Below are 27,473 nucleotides of genomic sequence, written 5' to 3' on the forward strand. Positions count from 1 at the left end.
AAATTTGACATATTTTGCACAAACAAAATAAAAATAGAATGAATTAGAAAAGAAAAATCTTTCCATAAAATAGAGCATAAAAAATTTGATATCCAAGGTATATAAGAAAGTGACATATATATATTGGACATTATATCACCCATTTTCTATTATATAAAGGCTATGAAAAGTTTCAAAAGAAAAATGTCAGACTACCAATGACAATATGTAAACATGCAGTAACTCACTAATAATTAAAGAACTATAATTAAAACAATCTTTCCTCCTTCCCCATAACCCCAGCCTGAACCAGTTCCAATGAAAGTCACTTCTGGCCATTAGGGCATTAATATGTCCTCAAGGTCTTTTACAGAGGCTCCAAATATACCCTACTTTTGACCTGAGACATTCTTTATCTCAGCTTCCATATACTCAGTAAGTCCATGACCTTCATGTGACTACCTTTCTTTTCACTTGAGGGCTTAATATAGATTGCTTCTTGACTACAGGAATTGCTATGGTGACAATCTTTTCTCCAACCTTTTCTAACGAGGCACCACAATCACCTTTTCATCCTTGCTGTTGGGTTACTCTACAAAGTGCAATCTACCTCCATAAAGTAAATTTTCCTGAGTTGGCATAATAAACCCTACCCACCTTGGTGCTTGATACTCTTATTATATCCCAGAGCAGGAAATACAAAGTGCAATGGCTATGGTGGTTTTTAAGCATATACTCTCCTTGCAGTTAGAAAGTGCTCTATACTTTTGTGGCTATAGGAACTCACTGGGCTTCATGACAAAGAAGACAAGGCAGAAAATGGAAACAGTTCCCGGGTTTGGTTTTAGAAAACCTGGAGTCAAGTATTATTTCTTCTACATACTACTAATATGATCTTAAACATATCACTTAACCTCCCTGGGCCCTGGTTTCCTCATTTTTGAACTAGATGAACTTTAAAAGTCCCTTCTTGCTCTAAATCTATTCTTTTATGATCCTATAAAATTTTACCTCAAAACCAGGAAATTGGATTACAAAAAATTACAAAAAGACTACAAATAATAGGAGCAGTGAGTGCTAGAAAAGTCCTAATACATAATTGGTGGAACTATTGGTCTATCCATTCTGAAAAACAATCTGAAATCATGCAAGAAAAAAATATTTAAACCCTTGGACCCAGAAATCCTAGTATGAGGCATATACCTCCAACACAATAAAAAATAGAAAGGTGTAATATATGTCAAAATTGTCTTGACAGCAATTTTGCAGTGGCAAAGAACTAGAAACAAAGTGAAATTCTATTAATTGAGGTATTTTGAATAATTTGTAGTACATGAGTGTAACAGAATACTATTATAAGTCAATCAACAGGGGGTGCCCCTAGGTGGCACAGTGGATAAAGCACCGACCCTGGATTCAGGAGGACCTGAGATCATATCCAGCCTCAGACACTTGACACTTACTAGCTGTGTGACCCTGGGCAAATCACTTAACCCTCATTGCCCTGTAAAAAAAACAATAAGTCAATCAACAAGTATTTATCAAGCATTTATTGTGTGCAAGACACTCAGCTAGGTGCTGGGATAATGTTGAACATGAGGAATTCAGAGAAACATGGAAAGATTTATATTAACTACTGAAGAATGAAGTAAGCAGAACCAGGTGAACAACTCATGAAATCATAAAATGATGCAAATTTTTAAAAAACACTAAAAACAATCTCAATTCAGAAAAATTCTAACAATATTGGTCATGAAGAGCATATAATGAAATATACCCTTTTCCTCTCAGCAAAGAGATAGAGCATTGCAGGGGCTAAATATCACATATATTATCACACATGGCCTCAGTTATTGGTTGTTTTGATTATTTGTTTTGCTTTGTTACAAGGAAGGCTTTAATTGAAGATAGAGGGAGTTATGAAGGGAGAAAGGTGGTGATGTGTTTGTGTATCAATCTCCTTCTTTGACAGATGAAGAAACTGAGGCCCAGAGAAGAGAAATTAATCAGCACCCAGTACTGCCAGCATGTCTGCCACTGTAATACTTATGCTGCCACCTTTGGCAATGTGTTCTACTTGGTTCCAGTCCAGTGGAAATATGCAGAGTGATTTTCAATGTGACCACTTCAGAGGATTTATTATTTACACTAATCAGAATTTAGTAATATTGTCTTATCTATGGTTTCAGTTATCCATATAATTCAAACATAATATTAGCCATGCTCAAACCCACTAAATAATCAGGGAGAGAAGAACAAAGGTATTGAACCTAAGTTTCCTGTTACCTATAGACATGTTCTTACTAAGTCCTTCCTCAGCCTTGACCTTTTCAGGGGCATCTCTTTTTGGCAGCCTATGCAAAAGTGAAATTAGGTATTTTGGTGTATTTTTAGAGACTAGGGGCAGCTAGGGGCCATGGTGGAAAGAACACAGGCTCTGAAGTTAGGAGGACCTAAGTTCAAATCTCACCTCAGACACTTTCTAGCTGTCTGACCTTGGGTAAGTTGCTTAACCCCAATTGCCTTAAACAACCAGGGCCATCTCCAGTCATTCTGATTAGATAGATAGATAGATAGATAGATAGATAGATAGATAGATAGATAGATAGATAGATAGATAGATAGATAGATATTACCACTGGACCCAGATGGCTCTGAAGGAGAGAGTGAGGTTGGTGACCTTACACAGCCCTCCCTCACTTAAATCCAATTCACAGCAAGTCATGACATCATCCTGATTTCACGGGCCTCTTCAAGAATGAAGGACAAACAACAACAACAGCAACAAGATAGAGACTAGATCTGTGGGAATTCACAGGTGAGGAAACTTCCTCTACCAATGTAGGATGGAAATCTCTCTGCAATTTTTAGTCTTAGAGGACTGTCTAGAACACTGAGAGGCTGAATGACTTGCCCAGAGTTCCACAGACAGCATGTGTCAGAAGTAAAATTCAGCCCAGATCTGGGTCACTTTCTACTCAATATTCTTTATAGTGCATTCTTGGTACACCAAGAACCACCACAAAATGTAGCATTTGGTTAACTTGGTAAAACAGCAAAGAAGGCTTAACTGCTTCAAGAAAGAAACATGCAGCATGAACAGGAATTTCTCTGAGAGAAGAAAAATTCCATTTACAAGAAAAGTTTGATCATCATTCATTTGGTTCCCTTCTGTGGATAAATGGGAGATGCATATAAAGTATTACCTAACTGTTAAAATTAGACGCTAGATGTCAGTATGCTTTTTCTCTGTTCCAGTCACAAGTAATGTTTTCCTATGCAGTTTGGGTGAACTGGGAAACTATTTCTTTTTAAAGCTAAAACTTCAAGATGTAGACTTAACTCCCTGACTTTTGCTACCACTACCCAATGGCATTTCTTATGGCTATGACCTCATGAGCAGCCTCCTTCCTCTGATCCATTGCCTAGGCAGCTTGTCAACACATACTCCAATGTCCATAGATGTCTCTGTCTATCTTCCTAAGCTGCCTTGGTCTAGAGAAACAACTCACTGTGACTATTTCCTTGATCTTCCTGCTCAGAATTTAATTTGGCACATGTTTTGTGGTCATGTGAAAAAGTTTTGGGGTGAACTGTGACAAAGATGTTACCTTTTACTCATCTGTCATCTTTACTCCCCACCTTCCAACAAAATCCTCTAATCCTATAAGTGAAATACAAATAATCCAAGTATTTAATCCAAGGATTTATAAAGGTAGAAATATTACTTGAACAAAGAATTATAGACTGAAAAGAGTTATAGAGCAACACTTTTGAAGAGAAGTTGTTTATAGAGATCTCTAGGCTTCTATAACTTCAGTATCTTAATATTGGAAGTAACTAACCTCAGAGAACCATCTGATCTAAGCCATACTTCAGGATCCATATCCTTTCTATGACATGCCTGACAACTGATCATTCAACCATTGATTGAAAACCTTCTAAAATAAGAAAGAAGAACCAAAAAAAGGGGGCAGCTAGGTGGCGCAGTGGATAAAGCACTGATCCTGGATCCAGGAAGACCTGAGTTCAAATCTGATCTCAGACACTTGACACTTACTAGCTGTGTGATCCTGAGCAAGTCACTTAACCTTCATTGCCCTGCAAAAAAGAAAGAAAAAGAAAGAAAGAAAGAAAGAAAGAAAGAAAGAAAGAAAAACAAAAAGCCCCGAAAACCTCCAGCAACCGTGATTCCAGAACAACAGTGATAAAGTATGTATCCTGTTACCTACCTCCTGATAAAAAGGTGATAAACTCAAGATACAGAATGAGACATGCACTTTTTTGACCATGGCCGACATGTAATTTATTTTGTTTGTGCATATTTATTTGCTTTTGCAACAGTTTGGTTTTTTCCTTTTCTTTCTTTTCTTTCCTTCCCCGTCCCTCCCATGGGGAAGGAGACAAGAGGGAGAGAAAAAAAATGCTTGTTAACTGAAAAAAAGTAAAATTACCAAAAACATTCATAAAAATTTTCCAGTTAAGGGAAAATCACTACCTCCTGAGGAAACACATTCCACTTCTGTACAGCTATAATTGTTAGAAAGTTTTTCCTCATATTAAATCTAAATCTGCTTTTCTGCCAATTACACCCATTGTTCCTATTCCTGCCCCCTCAGGCTAAACACAAGTCTAATCTCTTTTCCCACAACAGGTCTTTGAGTGCCTAATAATAATAATAACTAACCTATGACACTTTAAGTTTTGCAAAGCATTTAAAATATCTCATTTGATCCTCGCAACAAGCCTCAGAGATTGGTGCTATTCTTATTCTCATTTTACAAATGAGGAAAAAGAGACAGAAAGAGATTGATTGACTTGCCCAGGTTCACACCCAGGAAGTATTTAAGGTTAGATTGTACTCAGATTTTCTTGAGTCAAGAAGATAAAGTGCTTTGTCTACTATGCCTCTTGAAGACAGTTATCATATTTCCCCTAGATCTATTCTTCTCTAAGTTAAATATCTTCAGTTTCTTCAAACAGTATTCTTGGAATGGGCTGAAGACCTCTTACCATATTTGTCATCCTTCTCTGGAATACATTCCAGTATTTCAGTGTCCTTCTTAAAACATGTCACTAAGAAATCAACTCTCTATTCTAGATGTGCTCTGACCAGGAAGAAGTAAAGAATGATTATCATCTTCCCTCTATTAATGCATCCTCAGATCATATTAGATTTTTGGCCCTAATAGCTACTACATAATCCTTCTCCTCTACCCTTTTCAACTCTATTAAGTTGTGAGGTCAGAAGTAGTTTTTTGTGGTGAATAGAGAACTGGCCTCCATTAGGAAGACCTGTTTAGTAAGACAAGAATTCAAGTTGTATCTCTGACACATACTGGTTGTCTGGATAAGTCACAATCTCTAAGTAGTACAATTAACTTTCTCAACTATAAATTGAAGAGTAGGTTTCAATCTCTGCTGGTAGAAAGAATTTTGTCACTAGGATTTATTCTTACCAATAAAATCACAGGTCCGGTTACTCTCCCCCTTGCCATCTAAAAAGTGCCACTAGAATAAAATATATATATTCCTCAGCAACATATTATGGAAGGTTCCTGCTTTCCTTTATATTCTTATTTTGTAATACAACCTTTAACATACTCTGTTGTAATTAAAGTGGTACACTGGCTATTATCCCTTCTCTTTTCTTCTTTCTCACTTTAACATCTTGATAAAGTTGTTTGTGCCCAACTAACCCACTTCCTTATTACCTACTCTATCCCCAACCCTTTTCAATCCAGCATCTGAACCCTGAACTTTATGAAAGATTTGTTATGGTCCCTTTTAACCACCCAATTACCCTATCTATTGACCTTTTATTCACTCATTCTCCTTGACCAAGTCCTAGCTTTTTGTGGACCACCCCCTTCTCTTGGCTCAGCTTCAGAGATACCACACTTTGCAGTTTTTCTTCCTACCTCCATCCCCTTCATTGAATCATCATCTTTTCTATCTCTTAGTGTTTATCATGGTTTTGTCCTTCATTCTCTCTTCTTGTTCTTTCCATTGATAATCTTATTTACTCCTACAGAGGGAAGATAAGAAAGGTACAGAAATGGGTACAAATAAAACAATGTGTAACTACCTTGTTAAATTTATTCATATTGCTATATCTACATAAATATATACCACAGCACATGGAAAATAACAGTTTCTTGTATAGTCCTCTTCCCTGTTTTTCATGTCTGCAGTGTCTATGCAATAGTGACCAATTCATTCCACCCTAGGAATTGGGAACATCCTATCATTCCTTCCTTTACAATCTCCATTGACCCTTTTGTTTTTCAGCCTTCATTTTTGAAGAGCCCTATAACATCACAGAGTGATGTCTTGACTTGTGCATGAATTGGATTTAAGTGAGACAGAGTTTCACATAGTCATCAGCCTCTCTCTCTCTCTTTCAGAGTAATCAAAGTCCAGTGGCAAGGCAAAAGTCAAGATGACTGGCATTGATAGCCCAGAATGCAGTGGATGACCTTGGGTATCTTTGATGTCTGACCAAGCTCTAAGCACTCCAGAGTACCTGCTTAAGCTGCTTTCATAATCATAAGGAACAGGGGTCAAAACCAAGATGGCAGAGGAAAGGCTTTGATTCCCCCTACCTCTCAACAAACCCATCCACACACTCCAAAAATAATGTCATAAGACAACTCTCAGAGCAGCCAAACCCCACCCCCCTGCCCCCAAAGACAGCTTAATTAGGTGACTGGGATCACCTGCTGTTAAGGCTGAGAGAGGTGCTCAGTACATGTTGCAAAACTCACCTCTAGAGCCTTAGAATCTTCAACTCCAGCGTCTTCTTCTGAAATTCAGCTCACAGACCAGTGAGGGGGTTCAGCAGTTGGCTGGGGTGAAATGGCTGTGATCTCTGCTGGAGTTAAGGTGGAGTGCCCATATTCTGAACCAGTAAACTGATTTGAGTTGCAGTGACCCAGTGGGGGAGGGGAACAGGCATGCCAAGCTTCTGAACATAGAGAATCAGATTTCAATCAAACATCTGCTTCTGGGTCAAGATGAGTAGGCAGATAAAGCAGAGGACTATAGAAAGCTTCTTTGGGGCAAGGTAGACCAGATTACACCCTCAGAAGAAGATAATAACAAAGTCAAAGCTCCAACACCCAAAGCTTCCAAGAAAAATATGAATTGGTCTCAGGTCATGGAAATGCTCAAAAAGGACTTTGAGGAGAAAGTAAGAGAGATAGAAGGAAGATTTAGAGAGGTAGAGGAAAGAATGGAAAGAGAAATGAGAACAATGCAGGAAAGTCATGAGAAAAAAGTCAACAGCTTGAAGAGCCAAATGGAAAAGGAGATACAAAAGCTCTCTGAAGAAATAATTGCCTAAGAATTAGGATTGAACAAATGGAAGCTAGTGACTTTATGAGAATCCAAGACACAACAAAGTAAATCCAAATGAATAAAAAAATAGAGGGCAATATGAAATATCTCCTTGGTAAAAACAGCTAACCTGGAAAATAGATAAAGGAGAAATAATTTGAAAATAATTGGACTACCTGAAAACCATGATCAAAATAAGAATTTAGGCATCATCTTCCAAGAAATTGTTCAGGGAAAATTGCCCTTATATTCTAGAAGTATAAGGTAAAATAGAAATTGAAAGAATCCACCATTCATCTCCAGAAAGAGATCCCAAAAGGAAAACTTCAAGGAATATTATAGTCAAATTCCAGAGATCCCAGGTCAAGGAGAAAATATTGCAAGCAGCTAGACAAAAGGAATACTGTGGAGCTACAGTAAGGATAACACAAGATCTAGCAGCATCTACATTAAAGGACCAGATGGCATGGAATATGATATTCTGGAGGCAAAGGAACTGGGATTACAACCAAAACTCACACCCAGTAAAACTGAGTATAATCTTTCAGGGGAAAAAATGGGACTTCATAACCATAGGAACAAATTGTTTTAATCTGCCCATTCCACAAGGGGAAGTCTTCACATGCTTGGGGTAGACATCCTCCTAACTCAATGACAGGTTTGAGGCCCCTTGGTTACCTTGAGTCTGGTTTAGCCTGTCTACTGATATGAAGACTGTAACGATTGGAATAACGCCACCTGCTGGATACTTACTGTAGAAGAGTTCTGCCCATGAAGGGAAGGTCTTTGAGGGCAAGACCAGGAGTCAGGAAGTGACGCGGACTAGTGGGAGGAGGAAGGAAGAGACGGGCGCTCGGTCTCAGGCTCTTTCCTTTGGACTCTGGTGGAGAGCGGAGCTAGAAATGTGCTCTCCCTTTAATAGATAGGAATCTAGGCCTTTCTCTCTCTCTTTACCAAATTCTTCTTTTCCTTAATAAATGCTTAAAAGTCTAACTCTTGCTAAAGCTTATAATTTATTGGCGACCACTCATTAGATATTTTAGACAGTTTAGCTAGAATTTTAGCCCTTAACAGATGGCTGACCACGAAGAGGAAAGCTGAACCTCACTTCTGATCTTCCGGTTGGGTAAGAAATTTTCCCTACCCTAACCCTTTAAATCTTAAGTACTGCTGAATTGCCTGGTGTTTTCCCTTTAAATTTTTTCAAATGGACCTTTTAAACTCCCTAATTATCCTATTTTTGATTTTAGTCTGTTTAACCAGACAAATGGGAGATAAGATCATGTTAATGCTTTGTTTTTGTGGATTTTCTATTTTTCTTTTTCTTTTTGTTAAAAGAGCCAGCAACTTACTCACACAAGGAAATATCTCTCCCTCTCCCAACCATGCTTTTTCAGAGAAACCTGAAGAGATTCCTGCAGCTTTTCCCAATTCTAACACTAATTGTTGCTCTAATTTTGCATGCCTGGAGGCAATGACCCACCCTCTAGAAGCTTTTAATCCCCTAGCACCTGGAGGCAAAGTGGGGGAAGAGGAATCCAGGCCTGAGTTCAAAATCAAGTCTGATTCAAATTGCTCTGGTCCCTCCCCTCCTCTCCAGACCCCACCCTCTACTCCTCCTATGGCCAAGCCCATAGCTTCCCCTGCCTGGGAAGTCCAGAGATCTGGTGCGCATGCTAAACTTTTTCTACCTGCATTTGCAGCTTCAGGCTCAGCCCTTCCCCGGCCTGGCTGTGCTTTTGAGACAATCTTAGAAAGCTCTTTAAATTCCAGATATGCTCGTTTTGTTCATAATTTTGCTAACCTGCTTTTGTCTTTAATTAGTAATCTTATAAAGCATTTGTATGGTGAAAAGGCTGACAGACAATATAGAGGGGTTAAAGAAGAAAAATTTAAGCTGTATAAGAATGACAATCATCAACATAGTTCAAGACTCTGCTTCTTTTGCCATGGAAGGGTATATATTTTACAGAAATGTAGAAGTAAGCAGCAAGGTATTGATATGAGTATTGGGGATTTTAGATACCGAAATCAGAAGTGTTCTGAATTCACTCAGAGTATTAATGTCAGTTCAGAGGTTACATAGAATTTCTATGCTATTACACCTACATTTTGAAATTAATGGTATGGGTTTATTTTCATAGAGATTTTCATGCTTTTGAGATCGTGTCTTATACTTAGTTTCTAAAACAAGGAGAATATTTGTAAAAGCTTTTTATAGTCATGCGATCAAGTTTATATTTTGTAATACTCTTATTAATATTAAGTTCATATTCATTTAGATTTCCCTAGTTTGAATTTCATTGTCTTTTATTATTCCACGTGTATTTTCTTCTATTCATTCATCTATCTAATTTTGAAACATGGTTTTGATTTCATAATACAATGTTAATTCTAGGAGTATTGTGCTCCCATATTCTGAGTTGTTTGTTTTTGTTATTTTTTTTTCTCAACTGATTATTTGATCAAACTCTTTAAAGCATTTCCCTGGCAAATTGTTTGCCATGGCAAGTGTAAATTGATTCTAGAAGTATTATTTTTGATAAGCATATTCCAAAAAAAAAAAAAAGAGGGGAACATTTGTAAAAGTTGTCTTTGAGATTGTGTTGTGCTTTAACTTTTATTTAAATATGTTCAGATTTTTCAAAAAAGTAATTGTATACTAAGTAAAAAAAAGGGGTATTATTTGAAATTGTTGCATAATTATATATTGTGTTCTGAGTCAAGATGTATTCACATTTTTTGCAATCATTTATTATCCTCAATTTTTAAATCCATATGAGACTTGGATTATGGGAACTTATCATTTAAGACATTAATTGCCTTTATTCTGAGTTATCAGATGCCAGTTGGCCAAGATGCCATCCAATCACAAGAGGAATACATGCAAGAGTAGACACTGAACTGTCACATGAGGGGAGACATGCACGAAGTCAAGGTATGGCCAAGGGAACGGCTTTTGACAAATGTTGAGGTTGGATTCTCTTGGTTTAATATTTTATTTTATTTTATTTTTCCCCACAATATTGTACAGATGGCTGGAAGTATTGATCCCACCCATCTCACTTCTACACCTGGCTTCTATGCTCCCTCCTATATGCCTGATGCCATGGACCATCTCAATCCCATGCATCTGATTAAGTCTGACTCAGTTTCCTCCAATATGTTCGGTGGCATGGACGTATATTCCATCCACCTATTTTAAGCCTGGCATACTGTATGGGCAGTACATATTGCTCAAGTGTGGGAATGCTCATATCCTATCATTTCTCTGTTCTTTTATGGTAACCCCCATAATTATCTCAGGTGTCATGATAAATACAGTGTTGAATTTGGCCTTGACACCTGTTACCAATTATATTAGATTTTTTAATTTCTCATAATGGCATGAGGATAATTAGGCAGATGATGCAAAAAGTGATGAAACAAAGATAAAAAATTATTTTTAATAATTAATATCGCAGCAATTGTCTTCTCAATTACCCTCCATAAGGGGGGGACTATAGTAATATTATAATTTTAAAGAATGGTTCAATTTTTGTTTTATTATATGTTTCATGTGTAACAACTAAGATTCTGAATTCCCTTAGACATGTTATTGAGAACTTTCATTGTTTGATTTGATTATTGACAAAGCTATTTTAAAGTTGTGTTAAGCTCAATTTTGTAGGAAATTTTCCTGGCTGATTACCAGCATCCACACATCAACCCCTGAAAAGACTTCCATTCCACGACTACACCTAGAGGACATCTGAGAAAAGACTTTCAGAGACTTTAAATGAACAGTTTTGATTTGTTGTTTTTGTTGTGTTTTTTCTCTTTCTGTTATAATATACACCATCTGTAACGTGTATTCTCTGCAGAGGCCCTCCCTTTGCAAGACTAATGTCAAAGCGTCGGTTCATGAGGACAAAAAAAAATCGCCCCTCTGGACAAAACTTTCCTCTCTTCCTTTTCTATATTGTTGTTCACATATTATTAGTTAGCAATAGTTATTATATTCTTTTTACTGTTCCGTCAAGGAAACATTTTGTTTCTTGAGGAACAACAGGGGGGACTGTAACGATTGGAATAACGCCACCTGCTGGATACTTACTGTAGAAGAGTTCTGCCCATGAAGGGAAGGTCTTTGAGGGCAAGACCAGGAGTCAGGAAGTGACGCGGACTAGTGGGAGGAGGAAGGAAGAGACGGGCGCTCGGTCTCAGGCTCTTTCCTTTGGACTCTGGTGGAGAGCGGAGCTAGAAATGTGCTCTCCCTTTAATAGATAGGAATCTAGGCCTTTCTCTCTCTCTTTACCAAATTCTTCTTTTCCTTAATAAATGCTTAAAAGTCTAACTCTTGCTAAAGCTTATAATTTATTGGCGACCACTCATTAGATATTTTAGACAGTTTAGCTAGAATTTTAGCCCTTAACAAGACATAAGGAAGAGTTGGGTGAGAGGTGGATACCAAAGTGAGCAGCTCTGAAAAGAGCTCAGCAAGCCCTCATGCCAGAGGTTCCAGCTTTCCCTGAACACAGCCCATTGATCCTACAGTGGTTTGATTGTCAATATCATAAAATCCTATGGGCCACATGAAATATTTGGGGATGGGGCATTTTGGAATCAAATACACAGTTTGCATTTTGAAAGATTGAGTTAATGAGGCAAATAGCAAAAGCCAAAAACCCCAAGAGCCACCTTCTAAAAAACTAAATATACATACTCAGGTGGCAGCTAGGTAGCACAGTGAATAAAGTATTGGCCCTGGATTCAGGAGGACCTGAGCTCAAATCCAACCTCAGACACTTGACACTTACTAGCTGTGTGACCTTGGACAAGTCACTTAACCCTCATTGTCCTGCCAAAACACACACACACACACTCAGCAAGGATATTCATTGACAGGTATAGCTTTCCACATCCTTGAGTAATCCCAGTTCCTTTGCCTCCAGAATATCATATTCCATATGATACTGGAAATGCATCAGGTTGATAATGACAACAATCTATATTAAAGTAGAGTGGTGGAATGGACAGAAATAAGGAATTGGGATAAGAAAGACTGAGATGCAAATTCTGCTTTGTGACTCTGGGCAAGCTACTCTCTCCGGGTCTCACTTTTCTCATTACTAAAAGGCACATCACAGCAGCACCTAGCTCCCAGGATTATTGTAAGGATCAATGAGATAACTGTGAAATGATTGGTATAATGCCTCACAAATAGGTTTGCTCCTTCCCCTTCTCAATAAAATGAAGAGATTGGTTTTGATGAACTAAATTTATGTTTCTATGGATAAAGTCACCATGTGGATAACTCCTTAATCTATATCGCCAGCCCTGATTTCTCTTCAGAGCTCCAGACTCTAATTGCTTCTGGATGTCTCCCTGCCACCTCAAACTCAATGTGTCTAAAGCTGAACTAATCATCTTGCTCCCCAAAACCTCTTCCTTATGCCTTAATTGCTAGTGTTAATGATAATACAATCCTTCTAGTTACTGAGAATCAATGTCATTTTCTACTCTACTCTTTCCCATCTAATCACTCTTTTGTTTTGTTTTTGTTTTGGGGGGGCAATGAGGGTTAAGTGACTTGCCCAAGGATACACAGCTAGTGTCAAATGTCTGAGGCTGGATTTGAACCCAGGTCCTCCTGAATTCAAAGCCAGTGTTTTATCCACTGCACCACCTAGCTGCCCCTAATCACTCTTAATACCAGGTTCTTCATGGTTCATCACTGCCCAGTATAGGTACTTAAATGGACAGGATATTGAGAGCCTGATCAAGAAGTTGGCCTGAAATGATAGGGAGAAAGATACAGATGAGAAGTTCCAAGAAAGAAGAAAAGCAAGTCCAAACCCAATCCATGGTATTGTACTACATACTAGACCAAATGGTACCAGGAGAGGAAAGATGGGTAGAAAGTACCTGATGGCAAGTGGCAAGTTAAAAAAAATGAAGGGGCAGCTAGGTGGCACAATGGATAAAGTACCAGCCCTGGATTCAGGAGGATCTGAGTTCAAATCTGAATTCAGACACTTGAAACTTATTAGCAATGTGACCGTGGGCAAGTCACTTAGCCTCAATTGCCTCACCAAAAAAAAAAAAGTAGAGCTGAGAATATCAACCAATTAACTACATGGAATCCATGGAATATTATTAATTTAATAGGGTAGGGATGGATTCAATTGAACCTACTTGCAACTACTTTTTGGGAACTGACAAAGCCTTCTTACTCAAGTAGGGCTGACTACCATTAACAGACATTCATAATCATCAAGTGTTGTGGATTCTTATTTTTGAAATGAGTCTCAAGTCTTATTTCTTCTTTTCTAGTCTACAAACTCCAAGGTCTTTATTGCCTCTTACTCGGACTATTCGAATTGCCTCCTAATAGCCTTCTGACAACAAGTTGTCATCCTTGCAATTCCTTCTTCAAAGGTATTCCAAATGAAATACTTTGTTTCACTTTGACACAGGCAAGATAATAGTACTGAGACGTGATTAGATAAATCATAAGGTGGCAATCTTGGCCTGAACTGCTTCAGTTCACTGGGCAAGCACAAATGAACAACTATCTAGGTAGGTTGATCTATACAGTCAAACCACTAGGTGGCAATGAAACCTTGAACCATACCACCTTAATCAAAGAGCATGTGTGAAATACAAATTTCTGTGACTTTCACTTTTTTCCAGTACTATATCAATTTGATAACTCAAATGATAACTCATAAATCTCTTATGGATCAGCACCTATTCCATTGAGATTGCCGCTAATTTCATTCTAAACTTCATGTGACCTTGAAAAGATTATTCTCACACATATAAAGTAGATTGACTAAAGCAGAATATAAAATAACAAAGTACAGAGCAAAACATCTGGAGCAATGGGTTTGCTCTTGAAAAGAGTTGGTAATCTTACACACACACACACACACACCACCTGGTTACCAAGATCTGGTTTTCCCCAGGCTCACTCAAAAACTATTTATAATGGGGCAGCTAGGTGGAACAGTGGATATAGCACCAGCCCTGGATTCAGGAAGACCTGAGTTCAAATCTAGCCTCAGACACTTGACACTTACTAGGTATGTGACCCTGGGCAAGTCACTTAACCCTCATTGCCCCGCAAAAAACAACAAACAAACGAACAAACAAACAAACAAAAACAAAACCCTATTTATAATGGACTGCCCTTTCAAGAATTTTGGTCTCAAAGCTAAAGGATATAGAAAAGATTCTGTCTTGGCTTACCATATTTTTCTACTCTTTAGCTTCAATTCAAAGTCCTGATTGGGGGGAAGCTAGGTAGTGCAGTGGATAAAGCTCCGACCCTGGATTCAGGAGGACCTGAGTTCAAATCTGGCCTCAAACACTTGACACTAGCTGTGTGACCCTGGGCAAGTCACTTAATCCTCATTGCCCCACAACAACAACAACAACAACAAAATAAAGGCCTGATTGGAAGTTGCCTGGATCACCAAGTATATCTGGTCTTGACTTCTGACACATTTCACTTCATTTCTTGGCCATAGTGCCACTTGGTTTCCTCCTTCCCAACCCTCTCCATGCTTTCCAGTTCTGGAACTGTAATAAAATCAACTTTATTAACTATTCCCTTATGGTTCCACCACCATCCCCATAACTTTCCAACCCAAAACCTTCCTCTATGTTCATCAATCCCTGATATATAGTATCTCCATGAATTAGAATACAAGCTCTTTTGAAGGCAAAGATTATCCTCATTTTTCTATTTGTAACCCTAATATTTAATATACAACTTGGCATATCGTAATCATGTAATAAATACATTTTAATTCATGTATTCATTCTTTCATTCACTCATTATATTTAAGCTCCATAATAATCAGTGCTTTGCAGTGGGAATATATGATGAACCGCAATTTGAATTCACAAGCCCTGAATATGGAGTCTGAATCTACCACATACTACCTGTAGGATTTTGGCCAAATCGTTTAATATTTTGGTCTTTTGCTTCATTACTTGTATATGGTGCCCCTTGACCTTGTCAAGGTAGTTGGAATACTGGTGAAATTTCTGCCTCAACCAGATATCATCCACTTTCTGTGGTCTCCTTACCATGGCATTTTTCTTTAGAAGGGCCCATTCCCTTCTCTCATTGGCGAGTTCTTCCCAGAGCCTTCATTTTGTGAAGGGACCCAGACCAGCTTACCTTCATTCCCCTCTCAGCCTTGTTCCTGATTTTCTGCATTGTCCTTCTGGGGACATTTATTATCATTGATCCTCACTTTTCAGATCCATTTTGTATATTATCTTCCCTCATTAGAATGTAAGATCTTTGAGAGCAAGGATTGTCATTCTTTCACAGTTCCTGGAATATTAAGCACTTACTAAATCCTTCCTTCCTTCCCTCCAGCATTGCAACCTCCTTGGCAATGAATGTAAAGGAGAACTATACACATGTAACAAAGAACTGGATGATCTCTAAACTTCTTTCCAGCTCTAAATCTACAATCAATTGTTGAATTAGATTAGACAGATATTATAATCCTTACTTTATAGGTAAGGAAAGTAAAACTCACAAAAGTTAGGTAGATTGCAGAAGAATCCCAGACCCCATATCTATTGACTCTGTCAAGATAATGGAATGTGATAGATGAGATTTGGCAGACACTCAGGATCCCACCTGAGTGGATTACTAGCTGATTTGACTGGATTACTAGTTGACTAGATTCTAAGCACATCTAGCTGGCACTTGAGAGTACTTAAAAAAGCACGGTTCTCAGAATCTAAAAAAAATTTTGAACTTCTGGCCCAGTAAACCAACCAGCTTGAAGAACCTCCCATTTCTGGGAGGGGACAAGAAGGAGGAAGGAGAGCCTGTGCAGAGAGTGCTGTCTCTTTTGGGTTCCTGACTTCACCGTGGTGGCAGCAGAGGACTACACAGAGGAATTGAGGAAAGATAGCATTGCCAGGTTGTGGGAATTCTGTTCTCAATCTTTCTCTTCTTTTACTATCTTTCAATAAACCCTTAAAAACCTAAACTCATTTTATCAGTGATTTTAATCAGTTTCCCCCAAAACTGGGGGAACAGATTAGGACCCACATTTAGAATTTTAAATTACACAACTCTAAGTCTAATACAAAAAAGGAGAGAAAATATCAGAGCCTGGTTGTGATGGTAGCAGGTCAAGAGTAGTCAGCACGAGGAGCTGAGCCAAGTCAGTAGAGAACTAGGGATCACAAAATATATTTTAACCATACAGGGTTAAGACAAAAGCTCACAATCAAATTGTCAGTATTTATAGAGATAGAATGTGGGGGCTTAGTGCAAAATGTCAAAGTGTTGGGCTTCATTATCAGTTGGAGTAAACAACTTGAAGGTGATATTACAAGTAGGTGAATTGTGATTGTAAAGCATAGACAGGTGCAGTACACAAGAAAACAGCCAAAGAATTGAGTCTGTAAAGGGGTACAGGAAAGAAAATTTCAGTATTGGCTATACATTGGAAGATTCACACCTTACCTTTACAAAAGTAGTAAAAAGCACTGTCTACCTTCTGCCTTGGTTTAATTTTAGTTTGTTTTTTTTTCAAAGTCTTTTGTTTTTATATCACCTTTATTTCTGAATACATATCTCCTTTAACCCCTATGAAGCAAGCCATCTCTTGTAAGAAATAATAAAAAAAAAAGAGGAAAAAATAATTCAGTAAAACTCACCAACAAATAAACTATATCTAACAGTATTTGCAAAGCTTCATATCCATCTTGCCCTTACTCTTCAAGGTAGGGAAGGAGGTGAATTTTCTCATCACTTTTTTTCCATAAAAGTATTTTATTATTTTCCAGTTACATGTAGAGATAGTTTTCAACATTTGTTTTTATAAGATTTCTAGTTTCGATTTTTTTCTCTCTCCCTCCCCTCCCTTCCCCCCTCTCCAAAACAGCAAGCAATCTGATATAGGTTATATATATGAAATCACATTAAACATATTTCTGCATTAGTTATGCTGTGAAAGAAAAATCAGAGCAAAAAGGAAAACCCTCAAAAAAGAAAAACAAAAACAAAATAGAAATAGTATAGCTCAATCTGCATATAGATTCCATAGTGTTTTGGTTTTTTTCTGGATTTAGAGAGCATTTTTCATCATGAATCCTTTGAAACTATCTTGGAGATTGCTGAGAAAAGTCAAGTCTATTACAGTTGATCAACACACAATGTTGATACTGTGTACAATGGTCTCCTGGTTCTGCTTATTTCACTCAGCATCAGTTCATCTCAACACTTTTTTTTTCTTTCTTTCTTTTTTTTTTTTTAGCAACAAACATTTATTTTATTTTCCATTTACATGTAAGGGTAGTTTTCAACATTCATTTTCATAAGATTTAGAGTTCCAAATTTTTCTCCCTCCCTTTCCTCCCCCCTCCACAAGATCACAATCAACTTATATATGTACAATCCGCAAATGTTCTTTTTATCAGTTCTTTCTATAGGGGTGCATAGTAAGGTTCCTCATTAGTTCCTTGGGATTGTCTTGGATCATTGCACTGCTGAGAGTAGTTAAGTCATTCACAATTGCTCTTTGAACAATACTGCTGTCACTATGCACAATGTCCTCTCAGCTCTGCTCACTTCACCATACATCTATGTACATTAGTCTTTCAAGGTTTTTCAGGGATCATCCTGTTTGTCATTTCCTGTAGCACAAGTCCATTCCACTACAATCACATACCATAGCTTTTCCCATCATTCCTCAATTGATGGACATTCCCTTGATTCTCAATTCTTAGCCTCCACCAAGAGTTGCTATAAATATTTTCTGTACAATTTTCCCCCCTTTTCTCTTTTTCATGATTACTATTGTTAACTGTTTCCCTTCCATCCTATTCCCTTTCCCATGATATTTATTCTATTATCCATCTTCTTTTATCCTATCACTCTTCAAAAGGGATTTGCTTCTGTCTGTCCCCATCCCCACTCTGCCCTTCCTTCTTTTGTCCCTCTCTCTCTTTATCCCCTTCCCCTCCTATTTTCCTGCAGGGTTATAGAGATCACTCCACCCAATTGAGTGTGTACATTATTCCCTCCTTGAGCCAATTCTAATAAGATTGAGGTCTTTGAGCCAATTTTGATGAGTGTTAGGCTCATTTACTGCCCAGATTAAATAAATTACTCCACCCAGTTGGGTGTGTCTATTAGTCCCTCCTTGAGGCAGCTCTGATGAGTTTAAGATCTTTGAGCCTTTTCTGATGAGTCTAAAGTTCATTTACTGCCCTGCTCCTCTCCCATCTCTTCCCCTACTCCATAAGCCTTTTCCTGTTATTTTCCTGTAGGATTTCACTTCTGCCCTTCCCCCTCCCCCAGTGAATTCCCTTCACCCCTCAATTTAACCCTAAAGATGTTATCATCTAGCTAAGTGACAAATCATCACCCCTGGACCCAGGGGGATCTCAGCCAAAACCCAGTCTCAGACACAGACAGTCACCCACTGTACGACCCCAGGTATGTCCCCCATCTCCAATTTTTTTATGATTCTCTAGTGTCTTTTATTTGAAAGTCAAATTTGCCATTCAGTTCAGGTCTTTTCATCAGAAATATCTGAAAGTCTTCTTTTTCATTAAAGTCCCATTTTTTCTGCTGAAAGATAATGCTAAGTTTTGCTGGGTAGGTGATTCTTGGTTGTAATCCCATTTCCTTTGCCCTTTGGAATATCATATTCCATGCCCTCTGGTCCTTTAATGTAGAAGCTGCTAGATCTTGTGCTATCCTGACTGGGGCTCCACAGTACTTGAATTCTTTCTTTTTGGCAGCTTGCAATATTTTCTCCTTGACCTGAGAGCTCTGGAATTTGGCTATAATATTCCTAGGAGTTTTCTTTTTGGGATCTCTTTCTGGAGGTGATCGGTAGATTCTTTCAATTTCTATTTTAGCTGCTTCTTCTAGAATTTCAGGGCAATTTTCCCTGAGAATATCTTGGAAGGTGGTGTCTAAGCTCTTTCCTTGATCATGGTTTTCAGGTAGACCAATAATTTTCAAATTATCTCTCCTGGACCTATTTTCCAGGTTGGCAGTTTTTCCCAGAAGATATTTCACATTGCCCTCTATTTTTTTATTCATTTCGATTTGCTTTATTGTGTCTTGGTTTCTCATAAAGTCACTGGCTTCCATTTGTTCAATCCTCATTCTTAGGCAATTATTTTCATCAGAGAGCTTTTGTACCTCTTTTCCATTTGACTTTTCAAGCTCTTGACTTTTTCTCATGTCTTTACTGCATCACCCTCATTTCTCTTTCCATTTTTTCCTCTACCTCTCTAATTTTATCTTCGAAGTCCTTTTTGAACACCTCTATGGCCTGAGACCAATTCGTATTTGTTATTTTATATTCTGCTTTAGTCAATCTACTTTATATGTGTGAGAATAATCTTTTCAAGGTCACATGAAGTTTAGAATGAAATTAGCGGCAATCTCAATGGAATAGGTGCTGATCCATAAGAGATTTATGAGTTATCATTTGATATGGTAGATCTGATGTTGACATCTTCCTCTGAGGGTGCCCCTTAGTCTTCCTTGTTACTGAAGAAACTTTCTATGGTCCTCACCTTTCTCTGTCAGCTCATCTTGCCTTTCTTTTACTAGACTTTTAGCTCCTTAAAGTGGGGCACTATTTCCAGGCTGCAGTATCCCAAGCTTAAGAAGTCCCAGGTGGTACGATTTAAGGAGGATCAGGTTCTTCCCTCACTCAGCCTGTTTCCTGGTCCTAGATGACCCCAGACCAACTTGCTAGTCAACCAGTTTTGTGTGTTGTGGTTGTTAGCTCTGATGAGCCTGTGCCCCTCCCCAACCCTGGGCCACTGCTACTCGAGCCTACCACCTGGTTCTCAGCAGGGGTGTAAAATCCAAGTTCTCCCTTAGCACCAGCATAGACCCCTGTAGTCTCTCCCCTGCCCAGGGCTCAGTCCACTCACCAGACTGTGAGCTTAGTTCCAGACGATACTGGTGCTTCAGCTGATTCAGAGACTCTGGGGGTCTCCTTCTCTGGTGAGGACTTCCTGAGACTGGATCTGTATCAGGATAACTGTGGGGTTGGGCCTGACTCCTATATCAGCACAGCAGCTCCCTCCTTCTGACCTTCCAAGCCATTCTTGGTTAGAAGATGATTTCAGCACATTCTTCTGTGAGTTATGCTGCTCCAGGCATTCTCCTATGGCGTTATTTGGATGTATTTTGGAACGATGATGTCATGAGTTCGGGAGCTCACTGCCTTTCCTCCATCTCAGCACTTTTCAAAAGCAAAGTTGAGTCATGATAATTATACCACCTTCATTTTTGTTTTGTTTTGTTTTTGGTCATTCTTTCCATTATCCTAGTCATTGTGTATATGCTTCTACTAACCTTATTCTCCATAGTTCATTTGAACCTCCCCATGCTTTTTTGAATTCTCCATATCTATCCTTCTTATGTTGCAATATATTCAATTATATTCATGTATCACAATTTGTTTAGCCATTCTTCAGGAGCAATCAATGCTCCCTTGGTTGTTTCTGTTTGTTTGTTTGTTTTGTGGGATAATGAGGGTTAAGTGACTTGCTTGAAGTGGCAGAGCCAAAATGATGGAGGAAAGGCTGTGACCCTTGGAGTTCCCAGCATGAGCCATCCACATACCTTCAAAATAATGACATAAGACAATTCTTGGAGCAGCAGAACCCACAAAAGAACAGAAGGAAACCATTTTCCAGCCAAAGACTTCTTAAAAGGGTGACAGGGAAGGTCTGTTCAGCCACCTGCACTGTGTTCTCCCACACTTGCAAGGGGATTTTCCTCATAGCCAAGATGGTGCTGTTTGCTGATCGTCATCTGTTATTCTGCCTCCTGAGTTATGGGTTACCTTACGTTACCAGTGTTGCAGATGGTCTTCACTGGGGTCTTTTTTGCCATCTTTATGTTGAACATGCATCACCAGATACAGTTCATTAACTGGCCCTGGACTGACTTCTGAGCTCTCATCAAATCTGTCCTCTTCATCACTTCACTCATCACCATTATCAAATATGCGGATGATGCCAGTATGGTTGGAGGGGTATTGGGGCTGGTGGCAGCCATCCTGTTTGCCTATGATGCCTAGAGTACCTTCCAAAGCCAGTGGAGCCACCACACCCCAGCTGCTACCTAGTCTCCTGATGGCCCCTCATAGCACCAGTGTGGTCACCATGGGCTTGCTCACCAAAAGAGGAGGAAGAGGGTGACAAGTAGAGAAGCCCAAATGTCCCTCAGCCCCTTCTTGCTGGAACCAGCCTTTCTGTCCCATGGGCCTCAGCTGTAGCCTTCTTCCAAGCCAGACCAACTTCTCCCAGACAGGAGGCCAAGGGTTTTAGGGCAGTGGGCAGTCCAAGAGAAGGTGCATCAAGGGCTTTGGGGCAGTGGGCCTTGAGAGGATGAATAAATGGTTAATAAATAAAAAAAAGAATTAGGATAGCACAGGGGCAGCTAGATGGTGCAGTGGATAGAACACCAGCCCTGGAGTCAGAAGGACCTGAGTTCAAATCCAACCTCAGACACTTGACACTTACTAGGTTTGTGACCCTGGGCAAGTCACTTAACCCCAATTACCTCACACACACAAAAAGAATTAGGATAGAACAAATAGAAGCTAATGACTATGATAAATCAAGGTACAATAAAGCAAATACAAATAAATAAAATAATAGAGGGCAATATGAACTATCTCCTTGGAAAAACAGCTGACCTGGAAAATAAATCCAGGAAAGATAATTTGAAAATCATTGGACTACCTGAAAACTATGACAAAAAAAGAGCTTAGACATCATCTTCTAAGAAATTGTCAGGGAAAATTGTCCTGATATTCTAGAATCAGAAGGTAAAATAGAATCCACCAATTTAATTTAAAGAATTTAAAGAATCCACCAATCATGTCCTGAAAGAGATCCCAAAAGGAAAACTTACGAGAATATTATAGCCAAATTCCAAAGATCCCAGGTCAAGGAGAAAATATTGCAAGAAGCTAGAAAAAAGAAATTCGAATACTGTGGAGCTATAGTCAGGATAACACAAGATTTAGCAACTTCTATATTAAAGAACCAGAGGGCAAGGGATATGATATTCTGGAGGGCAAAGGAACTGGAATTACAACCAAAAATCACCTACCTAGAAAACTGTGTATTATCTTCCAGGGGAAAAATGGGATTTCAATAAAAAAGAGGACCTTCAGACATTCATGATGAAAAGACCTGAACTGAATAGAAAATTTGACTTTCAAATACAAGACCCTAAAGAAGCATAAAAAGGTAAACAGGAAAAAGAAAGAATGAGGGATATCAAAAGGTTAAACTGTTTACATTCCTACATGGGAAGATAATACTTCCAACTCATAAGAACTTTCTCAGTATTAGGGCAGCTGAAAGGAATATACTTAGAGGGCACAGGTATGAATTGAATATTAAGGGATGATAAATGTAAAGCATTTATTTTTTGCTTATCCTTGTCTTTTGTGGTCCAGGCAGGGTGGGGTGGGTTATGTCTGGGGCCAGATTTGGGTTCGAGTCCTCTTGGGTCCAGGACTGGTACTTTGTTCACTGTGTCACCTAGCTGACCCATGATGACATCTTTAAAATAAAGTTAAGGGGTAAGAGGAATGCCCTGGAAGAAAGGGAAAGGTAGAGGTGGACTTGGGGAAAGAAGCTCACATAAAAGAAACAAGAAAAAGCTTATGGAGTGGAGGGGAAAATGGGGAAGGAGTGGGGGAGTGAGTGAACCATATTGTTATCAAAATTGGCTCAAAGAGAGAATAACATGCACACTCAAGTGGATATAGTAATATATTTTGCCCTGAGGGAAAGTGGGAGGGGAAGGGGATAAGGGGAGTGAGGTGAAGGAAGGAAGGGCAGATTGGGGGAGGGGACAGTAAAAAAACACTTTTGAGGAGGGGTATGGTGAGATAAGATAGAAAATAGAGCAAATGTCAAGGAGAGCAAATAGGATGGAGAAGTTAGCAATAGAAATTGTGAAAGAAATGATGAGCAGGATGCTATCAGAAGGACATATGAAAAATGCAGTCTATCAACAGAGAAAGAATTGATGGTATCAGAATACAGATTGAAGTATAATTTTATTTGTTAGTTCCTCTGTCTAAAGTTATTTTGTCTGTTTTCTTTCACAACCTGAATAATGTGAAGATGTTTTGCATGACTGAACATGTATAACTTATATTGAATTGCTTGATTTCTTAGGGATGGGTGAGGAGGGAGGGAAGAATAAAATTTGGAAAATAAAGATTTAAAAAATCAATGTGGAATAAATAGATATATAAATAATGAATAAATAAACAAAAATAAATAATTAAATGAATGAATAGATAGATAAATGAATGAATGAATGGAAAATAAACGAATAAATAGATAACTAGATAGATAGATAAATGAATGAATAAATAAATGGTTAAATAAATGAATGGATGAATGAATAGATAGACAGAGACAGACAGATAGATAGATAGATAGATGGATAGATAGATAGATAGATAGATAAACTAAATAAATGAATAAGTAAGTAAGTAAGCAGAGTTATTTGCCCAGGGTCACACAGTAAGTATCAAGTGTCTGAGGCTGGATTTGAACTCAGGTCTTCCCAACTTTAGGGCCAGTGCTCTATCCACTGTACCACCTAGTTGCCCAGGTTTCACAGCTAGTAAGTGATTGAGGCTAGGTTAAAACTAAGATTTTCCTAACTCCAACCTATCCATTGTGCCACCTCACTGCCTCAGAGAGTGAAAACATAGACTTTGGGCTTAGAGCTAAAATAGAAATGGTAGAGTCCATTCTTCTCTTTTTATGGAGGTGACATAGCTAAAGGTTGAAGATGAGTCCTAGTAGGTGACAGCTTTGACAGAAGCACAATGAACACATAGAGGTGAACAATAGCAGAGCTGTGATGCCTGGAGAAGGGAGCAGGAAGCAGATATGATGTCATATTGCACTTACTGGCAAACAGAGATAGCTAGAAAAGGGCACTGATAATCCTGAAAGATTTGCATGGTGCTCCAGTGGTATAGACTTGAGTTGTCCCTCCCCTGATGTGTCCTGGTCATATATGTTTGCTATATGTATGTCTCCTCCATGTGCAGTTTCTGGTTTCATGTTTCTTCTTTGAATCCCTCTTCATGTGGGTTCCCCAGATACATCCACTTCTCCCACTCATGGAGTGTGTATTGGTTACACAGTGTGTCAAAGCTTTGGGCTATTTACCCTACCATATGATTTTGTTATATGCCTTTGCTTTTAATATCCTCTGGCTAACTGGAAAAAGTAAGCACATCAGTGAGGGCTCATGGGCTCTGGTTTTGAACCGATGTGGGCTCACAGGATAGTTTTTCTTGGAGACGCTCTTGGGGGCCACATGTTTTCAAGATTGAGTCCATGACATGAAGAAGCTTGCATCTTACTCTCATTTGACCCTAACAATCGGTTTTTCCTTACTGATATACCCTAGAGTTGAAGTATAGTATAGGACAGGGTAGAAGAATAACTGGAATTCATGTCTGGAAAGGTTCTAATAGCTCATTTGTCCAATCCAACATCTAGAAAATGAATGGGATGGAGATGGGAGGAGAATCGGGAATTTGTGCTGCCCCTGATGTTGAGTGAAGTATCCCTTTTTAACATCTCTGACAAGTGATCTATCCAGCTCCTGTAGGTAGATCTCCTCTCAAGCGGTATTCATTTCCTCACAATACAGTCCATTCTATTCTTGGACAGTTCTAATTGTAATAAAATTTCTCCCCACCCTCATATATTACTTAAATCAGATAATCCAGTGTTCTGAATTCTGCTCTTGGGTGCCAAGAAACAACTTTAATCCCTTCAAATACTTGAATGCTATCATGACCCTGCCTAAGTCTTTTGTTAGCTTCTCATCTACAACTACTAAGTATGGCTAAATGTACTTCTCTTTCTGGTCTTGCTCTGGTGGATGTACACCAGTTTACAAATGTCCTTTTAAAAAGATGTTGTCCAAGCCAAACTCAGATGAATTACAATTGATATGGGATTGAATTAGGGTCAAATTAATAGTGAGTTGTTCCAAAAGAATTACAAGACTCAGTGACTCGGTTTACCAAGTTTTATTGCAATGCTGTGAGTGATCACAGGGAGAGAACCAGAAAAGTGGGAAGGTATCTCTCAAATAAGGAAAGAAAAGACAGTTATATTTATGGTATAGATAAATTGATTTATCAGTCTCATTATAATAATCTCCACCTTGGAGAGGTACAGGGGAGGGCCTGTCATATTCATTATAATATTCTCCACCTTGTGAAGGTACAGGGGAGGGCTTATCCTAATAATAATCCTGAGTTCCTGGGGTCCTAAGCCAATCCCCAAGGTGGGTACCTTTTTCAGTGGAGGTGTGTTTCTAGGGTTTACACATCATAAGGTGAATCAGGACAAATTTGGCTTTTTCTGTGCATGTCTCTTTCTGATTCCTATGGCTAGTTTCAAAATATCTCCATTTTTCAATAGAATTTCTATGCCCTTGTCATTTCCTTTATTGTTATATGACCTGACCATTTATGGTTCCTGATTATGGTTCCTGACCATTTATGGGTACTGATCACTGTGGGTATGATAAACTAGCATAAGTTATCCATTAACTGGGGTCTAACTCCCTTTTGGAGCTAATATCTGAATTAGAGCTTGCATCTTAGGTTTTTCTATTAACCCCTTTTTGCCTCCTATATCACAATGATCAATCATTTCTGGAAATAAAATATGAAATATACTTCCTTCTTCTCTTTAAGGGACTATACATACAGAATAATATCTTCTTGGTCCCACACAGTAGCTTTTCTTGTTTTGTTTTTTTTTAACAAGAAAGAATTCCATGGTGTTTGTTTGGGGTGGGGGGTAACAAACAAAAGTAGGGTCAAAGGAAGAAATGTAGCAGGAAAAAACAATAACTGTGTTATAAAGAAGAAAAGGCAGCAATAATTAAAAAAAAAAAAAATAAAATGTGTTGCCTAGGACTGAATACAGATGTGGTTTAACTAGGGAGGAATAAATTGAAATAATAACCTCTTTCGTTCAGGACTCTCATTTGTAATGATACAGTTAAGATGGACAGTCTCACATTTTGGGATCTACTTACATTATGAGAAACTTATTAGCTTTTAATTGGAGACAGAACTGATATCACTAAGCTTTCTCTCTTAGTGTCTCATGTGAACATTACCAATTCCTTAGTATGAATGGATTTATAGCTATCATGATAAGCTCTTTAATACCTATATTCCTCCTACAGAAGAACCTCCAGCTATTTGAAAGGCCAATTTAGAGTTTTGAGTTAGAGCTAAGGAGATATGAAAACCTCCTCTTGTGATGCCAGAGGGTGCAACAGGCTGCCTGCACCCCACAACTCCATCATTTGCCTACCCATAGTCACAGGCCTTGACACGCTGATTCCCCTGCATATTTTGAGCTGTCACTATTCCCCTTAGAGTTCTGGGGTTCCCCATAACCAAGCCCCCGCCATATAGGGAGAAAACCAATTTCTTTGTTGATTTTAAAAGAATTTGCTATGAAACACTTGGGGCTGGGGTGGAGGGGATGCTGTTGCTTACAGCAACAGATGGAAAGTTTAACAGCTTAGGGTTTACAAAAACTTTTAGCATATTTACTGTGTTTTTCAAATTATTGGGGCTAATCTGGGTTTTCTAAATTATTACTTATATATTAATGGCTATTTATATAGTAATGGCTATTGCACCCATTTTATCAGTAATTATTTAGTATTAATTAATATTAAATAGCAGTAAAAAAAAAATTGACCACATGGCAGTTAACACAAGCAGAAAAGCCCCAGTACCATATGGTCTCTCAGAGAGAGAGAGCACATGGCATACAAACCTACCCTGTCCTAAGAGAAAACCATCTCAAGGCAAGAGCATAAGCCAAGATGGCAACCACTTTGAGCCTCACATGATCTCAGCTTTTATTCTCTTTTGATAGAGGTGGGTCACTATACACTGATCAAAGCTAGTTGTTTAGAATCGTTCAATTCCATTCGTTGACATGACTTGAGAGTGGTCCAAATTAAAATGATCTCTATAAAAGTCATCAGGGGAAAGTGTGCAAAAAGACTCTCCCCTGAGGTGCTCATGGCAAAGTCCATTATCTAGGTGTGGTTT

At 38.5% G+C, this 27,473-nt stretch overlaps 1 protein-coding gene across 1 annotated transcript in view; it reads left to right on the forward strand.

Annotated features, from left to right (window-relative positions):
• PLP2 (proteolipid protein 2) overlaps window positions 1-21,439 on the forward strand; it is a 53,087-nt gene extending 31,648 nt beyond the window's left edge. Inside the window, 2 exon segments of the mRNA XM_043993519.1 lie at window positions 21,034-21,114; window positions 21,116-21,439. Of these exon segments, the coding sequence (XP_043849454.1) occupies window positions 21,034-21,114; window positions 21,116-21,401 (367 nt within the window). The 3' untranslated portion in view covers window positions 21,402-21,439.
• The last annotated feature ends 6,034 nt before the right edge of the window (window positions 21,440-27,473 follow it).

This window comes from Dromiciops gliroides, chromosome 3 (assembly GCF_019393635.1).
Source record: "Dromiciops gliroides isolate mDroGli1 chromosome 3, mDroGli1.pri, whole genome shotgun sequence".
Lineage (NCBI taxonomy): Eukaryota > Metazoa > Chordata > Mammalia > Microbiotheria > Microbiotheriidae > Dromiciops > Dromiciops gliroides.